Source organism: Anthonomus grandis, chromosome 4 (genome assembly GCF_022605725.1).
Source record: "Anthonomus grandis grandis chromosome 4, icAntGran1.3, whole genome shotgun sequence".
Taxonomy (NCBI): Eukaryota; Metazoa; Arthropoda; class Insecta; order Coleoptera; family Curculionidae; genus Anthonomus; species Anthonomus grandis.
The window spans coordinates 1335451-1351076 of NC_065549.1; the positions used below are offsets into that span (position 1 = coordinate 1335451).

The following is a 15626-nucleotide window of genomic DNA, read 5'->3' on the forward strand; positions in this document are numbered from 1 at the left end:
CAAGCTAAAAATTACGTTATTTTTGGTGAAGCTAAATTAAAGCAAAAATCTGTACAGCCTCTTATGTCTGTTTAAAAACTTAGTAGGAATCAGCTGTTTACAGACTCTACTTATAACTTATTACAGTAATTTTCACTCACAGAGAGCCTATCCTATACTGACGTGGCACATTGGAACCTATAAGCTGCTCAGTAACAGATGATGAAACTTTCTTCATAAGGAGCTTTTTACCCGTTGGGTTAATGTTCTACCATTAAATTTAATTTACTGTTTTAGAACCAGAAATATAAATGGGTGTGTAAAAACTTCTCGAAAAGTAAGCGATTGAAATTTGGCAACCTCCACGACTGGTTTTTCCACAACTCAGCTTGTTCATTACAAACGGTCGAATAATAAGTTTGTTTTACCGTTTGACCCTTTAAAATTCAATTTTGATATCTTTGCTTTTTTTATTCTTAGGGATGCAGGAATTTATAAAAATAAAAAAAATATTTTTAGCTGTTCCTTAGACCATTTTGATAATTAGCTCAGAAATAATTACAAAATCTAAAATCTCATCAAAACGTACTTACCGACTACTTCCAGTCGAATCTCGTTTCGTATCGGTTTACCGATTTTATTATCCGCGGTGCAAACGTACACACCGGCGTCTGTTTTGTGAATAGTTATAATCTGAAGGGTTTGGTCCAGTCGTATGCGGTATCTCGGTTGCGTACCATCAATCTAAATTTTCACAAAAACGAAATAATAATTTAATAAAAATTACACACTTGGAATAAGACTTACAATGACATTATCTTTCTGCCAAACGATATTGGGATTAGGATTCCCGCTGACTGCGCAGTTTAGGATCGCTTGGTCCCCTAACATCGCCGATACTTCAGGTTCATATATTTCGACGTCGATTTTAGGCGGAGAATCTAAAATAATAAATGTATGCTTTTAATTACATTTTTAGTTAATTTAATTTGGCCTCTGCATTTTTCACAGCACTGGTAATAAATGTATTAAATTATTTGGTATTCAGTTCAGCGTCGCCCTTGGGTTTCAATTTATTATGTCTATTTCTGATTTGGTGTTATCTTAAGGAGTTTTTATAAGAGATTGCATTATTTAAATCATATTTAAATCATAATCATATTTAAGTGCTGTATAAAATCAAGGGAAAGAGGTAAGAAAAGTGTTGACATAAATCTTCTTCTCGATTGTTTTACCATTAAATGACACTACTGCGCAGGTGCTATGTTATTAGTTTTGGCTACCGATCGGACGCTTTAAGGATAAAAATATAATAACTTTGGAAAGTTTATTTCTTCTATCAACACTAAAAACTAATTTACATATATCACGTGTCAAGAATTATCGTAATCATTATCTAAGATCCAACAATGACTTCACAAACATCTTGCTCTAAACTCAGTTAAATTTGCTCTAAATGCCTGGAAGATACTTTTGAGTACTCAAAGGATTATTCTCTGCACTTAAGTTATTCATATGACTGGAATAAGATGCTGACATTCTTTTAAACTATTCAGAATGAATGAATAAGTTTCAAATTGAGTTAAATTATTATTTATTGCTGAAATCAAACAATCATATGTGCAAAAAACTGCAAAACCTCCTCCGCTGGTTTAAAATGAGGTAAAATTCCTGGAAGAAATGGAATATTGCCTTCTTTAACTGTGACTTTTAGGGAGAAACAATTTCAAAACCCTCCCTTTGACGAATCCCTGGAATTGTAGTAGAATGAATGCATTGACGAGTCGAACGTTTATCTTGTTGGTCCTTATTAGTTGGTCAGTATTATCGGATGGTTAGCGTTTTTTGAATTTGATTCTTTAAACTTTTATTTCCAATAATGTAGATGTTTTGTTTCGTTTTTTTTTTAATTTCAAATTATTAAATATCAACAATTTTTGCTCCAAATAAAGCATTAACAACACTACCGGTAAATGAAAATAAAACTTACAAATTTCGACACTGGACATCGTGGTGTACTCGGGTTGGGGCGCAGGAACCTCGACAACCTCCTTTTGAGGCTCCAAACAAGCGAATCCGCACGACGAGGTGCAACACTTGTAGTGTAACGTACAATCCGCGTCGGTCGTACACTCGTTATCGCAAATGTCGTTATTGGTGTTCGTGGAGAAGGCGGGGCATTGTCCCGATTTATTTACTGGGGAGCAAAAACAATCGTTAATCTTATGTCTAACAAAGAAATTAAATATTATTACTTTCTCTGCACACAGCAACAAATTCGGCGTCCTCCTGCGAAGTTCTATTTCTGTTTAAATCGATGCCGCATTTGGTGTTCTCTGGACAGTCTACGTCTCTACAGGGATCCCTGCATCTACAGCCGTTACAGTCGTTCTCGTCCACGTAAGCTTCCACACCGTACGGGCATCTCAAGTTGCTACACTCTTCGAATTTCTCTTGGCATTTTTGGCTCGAGACGATCCCGGGGTCTACTATTGCTATATATTGAGATGAATTTATTTAGTGTAACACATTGATAAGGGGACCAAACAATAATTGTGTTAGTATTTATGGAAATATACCGGGTGTTTCACTAAACGTGGATCGCGGCTATAACTCAGGAACTGTCAATCAAGGGATTTTTTCTGATATTATAAAAGTTAAGCTGGAAGTTAATTTTAAGTTAAGTCAGCTTAAAGGGGACCTTTTTTAACGTAATTAAACCATGGTATATTTTTTATCATTTTGAGCAAAGACTCATTGGCGTAACGACCTTTATAAAGTAGAGGAAGGTAGTGAAAGTGTAATTGTTTCAATGGCTTTTAAAAGGCTTTTTCGATCTTGTTTGAAAGTGAAATGTAAGTACTTTTAAATATATCCAGTAGTACGCGAAAGTTTTTAGCAAAGTTGGTAGGAAGCATCATTTGAATTAAAAACTGTTACTTTGATTATTCCAGAAAATTTTAAATGGCATGAATCTACTAAAAAAAAAACTGAGAACTGCAGTCGACTATCATTTTTAATTTTCGAGTTATTACCGAAATAAAAATTGTTGACGCTTAAATACGTGCATGTCGCATGGCGTTAATAATTATTAACTTTCTTTTATTTATTACGCATCGGATTAATCCAAATTATGTAAAAATAACAACATTTCTAAAAATTCTGAAGTTATTATAAAATAAAAACATAGTTTATATTAAACATCATAAAGTTCCTTTCAGGTGATACCAGTTAAGTAATTAAATATATTTTAGTTTCTTTGGGGATTCGGTTTTTAACGTCTGCCCCTTTGAGGGAAATTTTTAATAATGGAAATTAAAAAAAAAAGTCGCAAGAGGCTAGATCTGGTGATTTTTGAGCAAGAGTATTTTTTTTTATTGATTCAATATTTTTATCTGTTGATGTGCTAAAACGTCCAGGGCGATTATCGTTAGTTTCTCTCCGACTTTCTTCAAGTTGCTTGTAAATAGTTCTTTTATTTAACATTAGATTTTTTTAACATTTTAACAATATTAGAGCGTTTCATTTTGTTTTATCCTGTACACTGGTCACACATATTAAATATATTTTTTTAAAATTTATTACACATTTTTAATGGAAGCCTGCCTTATAATAAGAAGCATAAAAAAAAGTAAACCAAATGGAACTCTATCTACTACATATCAGGGTTTCAAATAAACTGACAACACATTATAGTTTTAAATATTCTGTGGCAACTGAGCAACTGCGTTTGCATATTCTTCATTCTTTGAAAAAAATCGTTATTGTAGATAGGCCGATTTTTAATACACTTTTATTTATCAATTGTATCGAAAATCGACATAATTTTATAGAATACCAAAAATGTGCTGTTCAAGTTAAGTATGTGTGATAAATGCGCAGTGGTATTCTTTTCTCATACTGTTTGGGATGATTATATGGGTTATAATATAGTTCACTGAAGTTACTCACTTGTTGGGCACCAAAGTTCCACCCAATTTTATCCAATTGGAATTTTTTCCAGAAAAGGAATAGATTTATTATTCCAGGATTAACCGGAAAAAAGTTGTTATCCTTCAGGAATAAAATGCAGTTCACAGGGGATTTTTGTTAAGAAAAGTAATTTTTAGGCAGTTATAGACAATGGTGGGTGAGCCTTCTCCAACTGCTTGAAAGAAATTTAAAAAATGATATGCTGACAGTTAAATATGACGTGGCTCAATGTCAATTATGCCTTGAATCATTATTAATAATTGACATGCTCGCCGTATACAGGGTGTTTGGTGCATCGTGTGCCAAACTGAATTCAGTGATTGGGGAGGTCTTTGGCTACCTCTTCAGCCCTCATAAAAAAATCTTGCTCAAACAGATTTTTTTATACTGGGTTTTAATAGTTTTGAGTGAACATTTATTTAAAAAACATTCAAAATTTAAAAGTTGTTAACTTTTACTAAATTTTATTTTCGACCTTTTATTTGCAATGTTTGACGCTTCTTTTGAAACTAAAATTACCCGCCAGCGACATCTAGTTTTTTTTTTACAGCGCTGCAAACATTTTTTTCAGTAAAAAATAAGCTTAAACGTCAACTTTCGGTTTAAATAAAAAAAAACTAAAAGTGATCATGATCTCCCAATTTTTTTAAAAACATCTCTAGTCTGTTTCCATTCTAATGATGTGCAATATGTCATAAAAAGTAATTGGTAACATGACTAATTTTCAAATTTACTAAACATAGTCGCAATTTTCTAATATTCAACAGGTGAATAAAAACAAGTTTTTGTCTTAATCAGCGATTCAAAGCAGGGAAAATAACATTAAAAAACAAAAATAGCCTTTTAAACATTTATTTCATCATTTACAAATCCTGCTCAAATTGTTCACCTCTGTTTCGAATGCAGGCCCGACATCTTTGTCGTATTTCTACAGTTGTAGTCCGAAGTCCATTACAGGGCGCAGTAGCCATGTAATATTATTTTTTAGTTGAGACATCATTGCCTCTGCTGTCTAACGTGTGTGCTAGATTTCTGTACTCCACGATTCTTTCATTCGGTTGTATTTTCTCGTTAAGTTTTGTTGTTTTTTGTTACGTTTTATTAAGTTTCTGTTATTTTTAAACTTTGTTGACTATTTGGTTGTTGCAATGGCGACATACTCTAACGAAGAATATGCGGATATCATAATGATTTATGGTGAGGCCCGTGGTGTCGCTCGTGCAGCGCAACGGCTTTACCACGAACGCTTTCCTGGTCGACGATTGCCTGGCCGCAGAGTTTTCCCAGACACATACCGGCGATTACGCGAGACTGGGAGTGTCACTCTCCGTGAACCAAGGGGACATGTTGTGCGACATAATGTTGAAGTGGACGAAAGAATACTGGCATTATTTGAAGAAGAGGACACAAGAAGCATTAGAGATGTGGCGGCACAACTTAATATTTCAATATGGAAAGTGTGGAAGGTCCTTCGACAAAACGAAAAATATTCATTCCACGTGACTCCTGTTCAAGGTACGTAGTTTACGTAGTTATTTAACGTTACCTTTGTTTAGCAGGTAATGAAAATTATGACGTCACTTTTAGCAATTTAATGGATATTATGTTATGACATGACACACTTGAAAATCTTTTAGTGCAATGATTTACTGCTCCAGAGGAATTAAAATGATTTTTGTTTGTTACAGGTCTTGAGGGTGGTGACTTTGACAGACGAGTTCACTTTTGTCGGTTTTTGTTACACACAGATGTGGAAAATCCTGATTTTTTAAAAAGAATACTGTGGACGGACGAATCTAAATTTACCAGAGAAGGGATTCTTAACTTACACAACTTGCACCGCACTGGGCACCGAAACAGGAAAACCCACATGTCAAAAGACAAAACTCTTTTCAATATCGATTCATTGTGAACGTTTGGGCAGGAGTGATTGGGAATCAGGTAATTGGACCACATTACCTACCCGATAACCTCAATGGCGATAATTATTTAGAGTTCCTGCAAAATGATCTGCCGGAATTATTGGCCGAGGTGCCCGTATTTAATGAAGATGTGCCCATAGTATTTCAAAACGATGGCTGTCCCGCGCATTGGCGTTTAACTGTGAGGGAATACCTTGACAATGTGTTCCCCAATTCGTGGATTGGGCGCGATAGGCCTATTGCATGGCCGCCACGTTCCCCAGACTTAACTACATTAGATTTTTATGTCTGGGGACGTGTCAAAGAGCTGGTATACGCCACAGAAGTTCCAACGAGGGAGGTACTAATACAACGCATAGAAGTAGCCTTTAATACAATCAAAAACGAAATACGACTTCGGACTACAACTGTAGAAATACGACAAAGATGTCGGGCCTGCATTCGAAACAGAGGTGAACAATTTGAGCAGGATTTGTAAATGATGAAATAAATGTTTAAAGGGCTATTTTTGTTTTTTAATGTTATTTTCCCTGCTTTGAATCGCTGATTAAGACAAAAACTTGTTTTTATTCACCTGTTAAATATTAGAAAATTGCGACTATGTTTAGTAAATTTGAAAATTAGTCATGTTACCAATTACTTTTTATGACATATTGCACATCATTAGAATGGAAACAGACTAGAGATGTTTTTAAAAAAATTGGGAGATTATGATCACTTTTAGTTTTTTTTTTATTTAAACCGAAAGTTGACGTTTAAGCTTATTTTTTACTGAAAAAAATGTTTGCAGCGCTGTAAAAAAAAAACTAGATGTCGCTGGCGGGTAATTTTAGTTTCAAAAGAAGCGTCAAACATTGCAAATAAAAGGTCGAAAATAAAATTTAGTAAAAGTTAACAACTTTTAAATTTTGAATGTTTTTTAAATAAATGTTCACTCAAAATCATTAAAACCCAGTATAAAAAAATCTGTTTAAGCAAGATTTTTTTATGAGGGCTGAAGAGGTAGTCAAAGACCTCCCCAATCACTGAATTCAGTTTGGCACACGATGCACCAAACACCCTGTATTTTCAGTATTTTGCGCAAATGCTAATGCTCCTATTGCGACACAAATATAATGTAAACTATCCTGAAGCAAGGCTTTATAGTAAAAAAGTATATGGACGATTGGCAATACGTTTAAGAAAAATGAGAAGTGTATAATCTTTTTATGTTGAAAAATTAAAAGGCGTCCGGTAAGAAACTGGACAAAACATCTAGGAATTAGTCATCTATCTAAATTTTGAAAGAATTTGAGGTATCGTTGCACCAACCCATTGGACTCGACCATTGTTATCGGCTTAGAGAAATGTGCAATAAAAGTCCCCAGTTCCTAATTTTTCAAGTTAGTTTTTCTAGTTGTGATAATGTTTATTCGCATAACATGCCTTATTGTTTCCGGCAAAACTCTCACTGGATGCGGAAAGTTTATTGGGGCATTTATTAGGGATCAATATAATGGTTGCCTAGCACATTATTCTCAAAGAATGAGTGATTTTCCGAGTAACAATTCATTGATCATTGGATTAGAAAGGGCAGCTTGTTCCTTCGGCCACCTAGATTTCCCGATTTAACTGTGTTAGACTATTACTTATAGGGACGAATTAAGGACATGTACAAAACACGGGCCACAACAAGAGAAGATCTAATTGAGCGTATTCAAAATGTTCTGAATTTCATTCCTCCGTTCCTTCCGTTACCGTTTGTAGGAAAAAAAATTTAGGAACTTTTTTGTACAAAATCGTGAACACTTTGAACATTTGTAAAGTTCTTTTTATTATAATGACTTTAGAAATTTTAGGAATGTTGCTATTTTTACAGAATTTGGATTAGTCCGATGCCTAGATAAACTGTGAAGGGAATTGCCAAATCAACAAAAGAAACCTAATAATTATTAATGCCAAGTGACACCCGTATTAAGCGTTAAAAATTCTTATTTTGGTAATAACTTAAAAAAGATGGCGGTTTTCAGGTTTTTTTAGTAAACGTAATGCCATTTAAACTTTTCTGGAATAATCAAAGTAACAGTTTTTAATTCAAATGATGCTTAATTACCAATACCCTACCAATTTTAATAAAAACTTTAGTACTTACTTTCAAACAAGCCCAAATTAAGCAAAATCGGATAACTTTTTAAAAGTTATAGCTATTTAAACAATTACACTTTCACTATCTTCCTCTACCTTATGAAGGTCGGCATGCCAATAAGTCTTTGACCAAAATGATGAAAAATATACGAAGGTTACTAATTATGTTAAAAAAAAGTACCTTAAGTACTTTTTTAACACAATAATTAGAAATAAATTGTTGACCTTTTAATTACGCCCCCTGGTAGCTAAATTTCGTTACAGTTCCCGAAAGATACCCCGCCGCGATCCACCCTTAGTGAAACACTCACACAAGGATAAAATTAAAAGAGTAAGAAGACTTACGGGATTCAGAATGCGGCAAGAAGTCTTTACAAAAATCTAAGCATGCTTGGAATGTTTTAAAGTTATTATAGTTGCCGCCGCAGCCGCTGTAAATGAACGCTTTGCATTCCCCTTGGGTGTTATCGAAGTACCAACGTTTGTGGTTCGGGTCTGCACAAGAGCCTTGATCGGCCGGCAGCTGACACACTTCTACAGTAATACCGTTAGTGATGAGAAGAAGGAAAAGTTAATTTAAAACCACCATAAAAGAAGGAGAAGAAACAAACAGAAGAAGAAGAAGAACGGACTCTTTGTTGGACTTACCTGCTGGTTGTTGGGACGGTTTCGGTTCGTCTCTTCTGCCGCAAATCGCTTCGCACTCTTGCACCAAACTGAATCGGTTGGCGTTACCCTTGCAGCCTCCGTAACTGAACTCGCGGCAGGTGCCGCTGTTTTTGTCGAAGTAGTATTTGGTGAAGGCGCCGTAGCACGGGCCCGGGTCCATGTCCAAATTGCAAATGTCTAACCGAAAGGAACGTGTGTAAATTCAAGAAAGAAAAAAGTCAATTTTTTACACCTTTCTAGACCTATATTGCCGTGTCAATCTAAGGTGTCGTTAAGAATCTTAATAAAACGATTGTTTCCTTACGTAATGGGATAAACTTTATAGTGAAAACCCAATTTCTACACGATTATGATAGTATAAAGAAACTGAGAGAGAGATATATCCAAACAATTATAAAGTGAAAAGATTGTTGTATCTACATTAAATTTCTCTGTAAATTCTGGAATCACCCAACCAACAAAAAATATTATTTAAAAATAGTTCAAAAAATTTCTACATGGATAACCGGTAACATTAAATTACTTATAAGATTAAGAGATAAAGCTCATAAAAGATATTTAAAGGATAAAACAGAAAATTGTATGAATTTCTACAGTAATTTTACTAAACATGCAATTATCCGTGAAAATAATGCTTAGTTTAAAAAGAGCAAACGATTTTGGAATACTGTAAAAAAAAATAAATATTATACATAGCACTAATTCTAAACTTAATTTTTTTTTAATGATGTAGGCCGGCCAGTGCTTTTCATGGCTTTGAATATACTTTCTGTACAGATGATTCAAAAGTATATATAACTTTTATTTAGTAACACTTCGAATTTTATCATTCTGAATATTGCAACAAAAATAGGCTCTTTATTAACCTAAATAAATGCCATAGTATAATCTTTTCAAGAAAAAGTGTTAAGACACTAACCTGTACTCTTGAACTCTAAACTCTAATGTGTTGGTACTACTAAAGATCTATAGGATAAAGATCTCTAGGGGTAATAGCAAATTAATATTTGAACATCAACTAGACATAATTTAGAATTCATCCATTATTCTCAAAGAGACTTTAATAATATCTAACAAGGAGGAAAATAAACTCAAAGTCAAAGTCTCACAAATGCAGAAACAATTTGTCTAAGAAACATGTGAATTATTATGCGAGCTACATTACTTCGTTACTAAAATTGTATAATTGTATAATATGCCACTCTTATTTGGAATATACAAAGAAAGTTCATACATTTTCTAAATTACCAACTTATTTTTATACATACAATGATAATTACAAATATTATAATGTACAATCACTGAAAAATATACTTCAACTACTTTGATTTAATGTTTATCTATGAAATTTTTAACAATTTACTCGATTCCGATTTCTGTTTACATCATATGTAACATTTGGCGCTTATGTGAGCCAAATGTTACTACCTACGCATTAGACTATCTTTTAGTGTTCCAAGATCATAATCAAAACTACTTTCTGGATTCACTGCTTATTTGTTGCATTAAAAAATTCAACAAAATTAATCAGTTATAATTTGATATTTTTTATTTACATTTTTCAGTTTACTCCTAATATTTTAGGTATGTTTTACTAGAAATGTAGAATACTCGATAGATTAAACACTTTCCTTTGTATTCTTTGTGCCATTCAGTAATTGGGCAGTGCTTCGTGTCTTAAATAAATAAGAAATCAGAATAATTCAATATTTTACCCATTTTCAGGCCGATATCCTTTTTTCAGTCTAATGTATCATTCTTTAATATATATTTCCTTTAATAAATAAATAAATAAATAATTATAAATCCTATTACCTTGTCCCCTAAACTCTCCACATTGCCTGAGACAGTCTTCCTCGCTATAAAACTGGTTTCCACTACCTCCGCAACCCGAATAAATAAACTTATTACAACTGTCAGTGTTTCTATCATAATAGAACAGTTCGTACTGGTAAGTACAGTTACCGGGATCAAATTGTTCGTAGCATCGAGAGTTTTCTGGTAGAGGTTCTATGAGAAAAAGGTTAAAGGGAATCTAAATTAAAATGTCAATAAAACATTTATAGTCGTACCTCGAATAATAAGGGGGGCCTGAGTGGTGTAAACGGGAGGCAACGCCCGAACGGAACCGCAATACTGGAGGCAAATCTCCTCGTTTTCGAAGTTGTTGTAGTTGCCGCCGCAGCCTCCGTAAGTGAAGTTCTTGCAAACTCCGTCCACGCCGTCGTAGTAGTAGTGGAGGGCGTCGTCGGTGCATGGGCCGCGGTCCGGACGCATTGCGCAAATTTCTAAACCAAATTAATTTATGTGACAAAATAATAATCTAACTACAATAATAATACAGGGTGTCCATTTATAAACTGACACATTTTAACTGCTTATAAGTCGAGAACGAAAAATGACAACAATGTGCGGTTTTCACAGAACTTCATCAATATTTTTAAAGTTTTTTTTGACAATGTTGCCAAGTTTCAAAATTTACCTGAAATAGGAGAAAAAAAATGATGATTTTCAAAGGCCGATTTCTCAAAAACTTTAAATGTAACACCCTGTACTTTTTAATTTCACATGAAAGCCTGTTAAATCCGAAAATGTATAAATTGTCTTAAATTCACTATTTTTTTTACAGATCCAATTTTAGTAAATGACACCTTTTTGAAAATTTTCCTACAAAATATACCTATTAAATAACATTCTCGGTATTAAGTGACAACCATAACAATAGTAGCTTGTCAAGGAGGCTGTGAGTTGCACAATTTGTTTTGTGGGCTTCAACTACTGTCAAATCTTTTTAACATCATTCGTTGGGCAGTCCCAATAATTTGATTTCTATATGTATTTTTGCATTTTTTTAAAGATTTTGAAAGGTTTAAATATGTTTACCACCCGGGAAAAGGCACGTTGCATGTTATTATTTAGTGAGTGCAAATCAGTTACGCAGACGAGAAAAAGATTTAGGCTGATTTTTGAAAGGGCTTCACCTTCACGCAATTGTATACTTCATTGGGTACGCCAATTTTCCCAGGAGGGAACAGTTAAAAGAAAAGTTAGAACAAACACCTAAATGCACAAGATAATCTCTTGGATGATATTTTGCTGGTAAAAGAAGTGTTGTCCTTAAACAATAACCAAATATCTATTAGGAAGATAGCTCAAACGACAAATATGTCAAAAAATAAAATACATAAAATTCTAAAAATAATTAAGTTTAAACCCTACAAAATTCAAACTTTCCAAAAAATAGAAAATCGCGCCCTTGAAAAAATGATATTTAATGTGCGAAACACCATTAGATCTTTTTAGAAATGAGCCGGATACCAATTTAATAATGTCTGATGAGGCAACATTTCACATCAGTGGTCGAGTAAATAAGCATAACTGCCGAATATGGGGAGGTGAAAATCCTCGAGTGTATAACGAATTTGAAAGAGATTCTCCTAAGCTAAATGTTTGGTGTGCAGTATCGAAATCTAAAATTTATGGGCCATTTTTTTTTCAAGAAGCACAACATGTGTGGAAACAATTACACCGATATGTTGGAAATATTTTTTTATCCTCAACTTCAGCAGGATGGAATTTTAGACACGGTCTACTTCCAGCAAGACGGTGCACCATCACACTTCTCCAGGCTCGCAAGGGATTCCTTGAATATTACTTTTGACTTTTGGAAACAGATGGATATGGCGAGCAGGTTCAATCGAGTGGGCACTTTATTCTCCCGATCTAACCATTCCAGATTTTTGTATATGGGGATATGTAAAAGACCGCTGCTACAATCCAACGCCAAGAAATTTGGATAAACTGCGCAACAACATAGTAAACATTTTCAACCAAATTACACCGCGAATGCTATAAAACGCCTTCGGCAACTTATTTCTTCGTCTACATTTGTGTTCCGAGTAAAATAGGGGTCATATTAAGCAGCTAATTTATTAGTTATAAATTAAAATTAATTTCTTCAATTGTTTGTTGTTAAAATTGTTGTGAATAGTCGTAATTTAATACATAGAATAAATACTTTTTATAGACATGGCAATAGCGCAAATTATTTAATTCTAATCATGCTAAAGCGACACATAGGCAATAACAAGAAAATGTTCATCAATCACCGAATATGTAATCTAGAAAAATGTTCAAAAAGTTGTCATTTACTTAAAATGGCTCTATAAAAAGAAGTAATGAATTTAAGACAATTTATACATTTTCGGAAAGGGGATTTAATAGGCTTTCATGTGAAATTAAAAAGTACAGGGTGTTACATTTAAAATTTTTGAGAAATCGGCTTTTGAAAATCATCAATTTTTTTCCTCTTATTTCAGGTAAATTTTGAAACTTGGCAACACTGTCAAAAAAAACTTGAAAAATATTGATGAAGTTCTATGAAAACCGCACATTGTTGTCATTTTTCGTTTTCGACTTATAAGCAATTAAAATGTGTCAGTTTATAAATGGACACCCTGTATTTAATTCGGCACTCAAACACCATACGACCGACATGGCGTCTTACAACAAAATACGTCTCCGAAAACAATTTTTAATACGATCGCATTTTTTTAATGTTTTTCATACGCATATTTTAAATACCAGTATATAGAGTATACAGGGTGTCCGTTAATTAATGGTACATGAAAAAAACCACAGACTCCTGATGTAAAAATATTACAATTTAACTATATTTACCTATATCCAAAAGTTGATATAAACTGAGACTTTTTTTTTGTTTTTCCCCAATAACTTTAACAAAAGTTAATTTTTTTTCACAAAAATTTGTAGTTAGGGGTTTTTTAGGTCAAGAAATTATTTTTTTTAACAAAATGGCGCTGTCTGCGACATCTTTTTCTCTTTCATAAGGTCATAACTTTTTTGTGCATAACTGTATTTAAGTTTTCATTGAAAATAATACTTTTTTCATATTTTATACGTAAAAAAGGTATACTAAGTTGAAGTCGCTCAAAGTTACCGTTTTGGAGATATTTGTATTTAAATTATTTAGTACACCATGCACTCGACCCCGGCTGAATAATTAATATAATCGGGAAATAATTCGCTTTTTTAAAGTAAGCTATGAGAAAGCAAATGAACTTCAAGAGACGCAGTTGTTAGGAAACCGCCATGTTGTTGTTGTTTGTTGATTAGTTTAAAGTTGTCAGAAAATATTTAATTAGTGTTTTCTGTGATTTTGCATCCAGTTTACTGTTTTGTTGAATTTTTAATTTTTTCGTAAGTTGAGAAACAATGCCGAGGCACAATCTTTTTTTCAAATGCGGAAATGAGGGATATGTTGTGTGTATATGCGCAGGCAAATTTTAATGGACGCGAAGCCTATAGACGATATTCAGAACTCTGTCCAAATCGAAGACAACCTGATTTCAAGATCTTCAAAAATCTTTACGATCGATTAGGAGAAACAGGTACATTTCATCCTAAATGGAATTCCGCAGGGCGCCCGAAGGTTATAACTCCAGAACAAGAAGAAATTCTGGTCCGCGTAGCTGAAAATCCGGAAATAAGTGCAAGACATGCTGCTGCGGCAACTGGAGTAGGTAAGTCATCAATTCGTAAAATATTTCACGAAGAGGGTCTTTATCCGTATCATTTCACTCCTGTGCAAAATTTATTAGAAAATGATTTTGCGCCCAGGATATAGAATTTGCCCGTTTTTGCCGTGCCCAAATAAATGCCGACCCCATGTTTCTGAATAAGATACTATTTACTGATGAAGCACCGTTTACACGTAGAGGCATTTTCAATTTTAGAAATAAACACACATGGGCATTACAAAATCCACATTTAGTACACGAACGTCATTTCCAACATGAATTCAAAATTAATGTATGGTGTGGTATAATCGATAATCATTTATTGGGCCCTTTCGAACTACCGCCCAATTTAAACGGGGAACTCTACCTTGAGTTCCTTGAAACACATTTACCAGATTTTCTCGATGATATTCCGCTGGACATAAGCGAAGCCACCGTAATATAGAAAGCCAGAAACATCATCCCACTCTCCAGCAGCTACATCACGTCGAACGTCTATTGCCCGAACGACTCGACTTCCTCGCCCGGCCCGGGATTAGGTATGCGCTCGGTAGGAAGGCATTAGGAAGTATTAATAATAACTTTTAACATCTTTAAATCTCTAATATCGGACAGATATGAAGAAAATTATTTAAAACGCTCATCTCAGAGAGCCGTCCTCACCAAGCTTGCTGTTGGAGTTATTTTCGACAATTCAGATATCAATCCTGAAATAACATGTGACTGTGGAATCCTTATGTAAGATCTTGTAAAAAATGCGGTATTTAAGTTTTCAAACATTTTATTAAATAATTACCGAAAAGTCCAAAATACAATACATGCCGCCAAACTAAAAAAAATTATAGAGAGAAAAGAAAAACAAAATGTGTCCAAATCAAAAGATAAAAACCAAAAACCAGAACCAAAGACCAGAAAATATAAAAAACTTTCCAGTTCATAAAATTAATTTATTAAATTTTTTATTCTGTTTTTATCGAGTTTTTTTATCTAGCTATTTGAGTTTTATTTCTGTTGGTGTTTTATTAAATTTGTGTTAAACCAACTTTCATATTATTATATATATTATTTCATTATAATTATATTTATTTTTTTTTAAGAGTTTTGTATTTATGTTTTAATTTATTATAAATATATATTTCGGGAGGTATTAAAAGCTTGTATGGGTTATTTGCCTTATATTTATACCTTGAAGAATGTTATATTTTTTTTTTATGATATTCTCGTTTTAATAAAAAAATATGATTTTATGTATTTTGTACTACTACCAGCACACTATCAATTTTAAACAATTATTTAGTATTTTATTAAAATTGTTTTAAACAATCTTACATTATATTATATTTATTATTTTCCTAAGAGTTTTGTATTTATGTCTCAATTTATTCTATTCTATATGTGCATACATATAATATACTTTGGT

At 33.3% G+C, this 15626-nt stretch overlaps 1 protein-coding gene across 5 annotated transcripts in view; it reads right to left on the bottom strand.

The window, feature by feature from the left end:
* LOC126734775 (papilin) overlaps nucleotides 1-15626 on the bottom strand; it is a 208161-nt gene that overhangs the window by 5266 nt on the left and 187269 nt on the right. For 4 of the 5 annotated variants that reach the window (XM_050438500.1, XM_050438498.1, XM_050438496.1 and 1 more), the window contains 8 exons: nucleotides 10739-10954; nucleotides 10482-10676; nucleotides 8646-8843; nucleotides 8343-8531; nucleotides 2235-2474; nucleotides 1970-2176; nucleotides 787-920; nucleotides 573-723 (listed from right to left, as the gene is read on the bottom strand). In XM_050438500.1, coding sequence (XP_050294457.1) covers nucleotides 573-723; nucleotides 787-920; nucleotides 1970-2176; nucleotides 2235-2474; nucleotides 8343-8531; nucleotides 8646-8843; nucleotides 10482-10676; nucleotides 10739-10954 — 1530 coding nt within the window. The remainder of the gene's footprint in view (nucleotides 1-572; nucleotides 724-786; nucleotides 921-1969; nucleotides 2177-2234; nucleotides 2475-8342; nucleotides 8532-8645; nucleotides 8844-10481; nucleotides 10677-10738; nucleotides 10955-15626) is intronic. The other variant, XM_050438499.1, reaches the window with a different exon arrangement.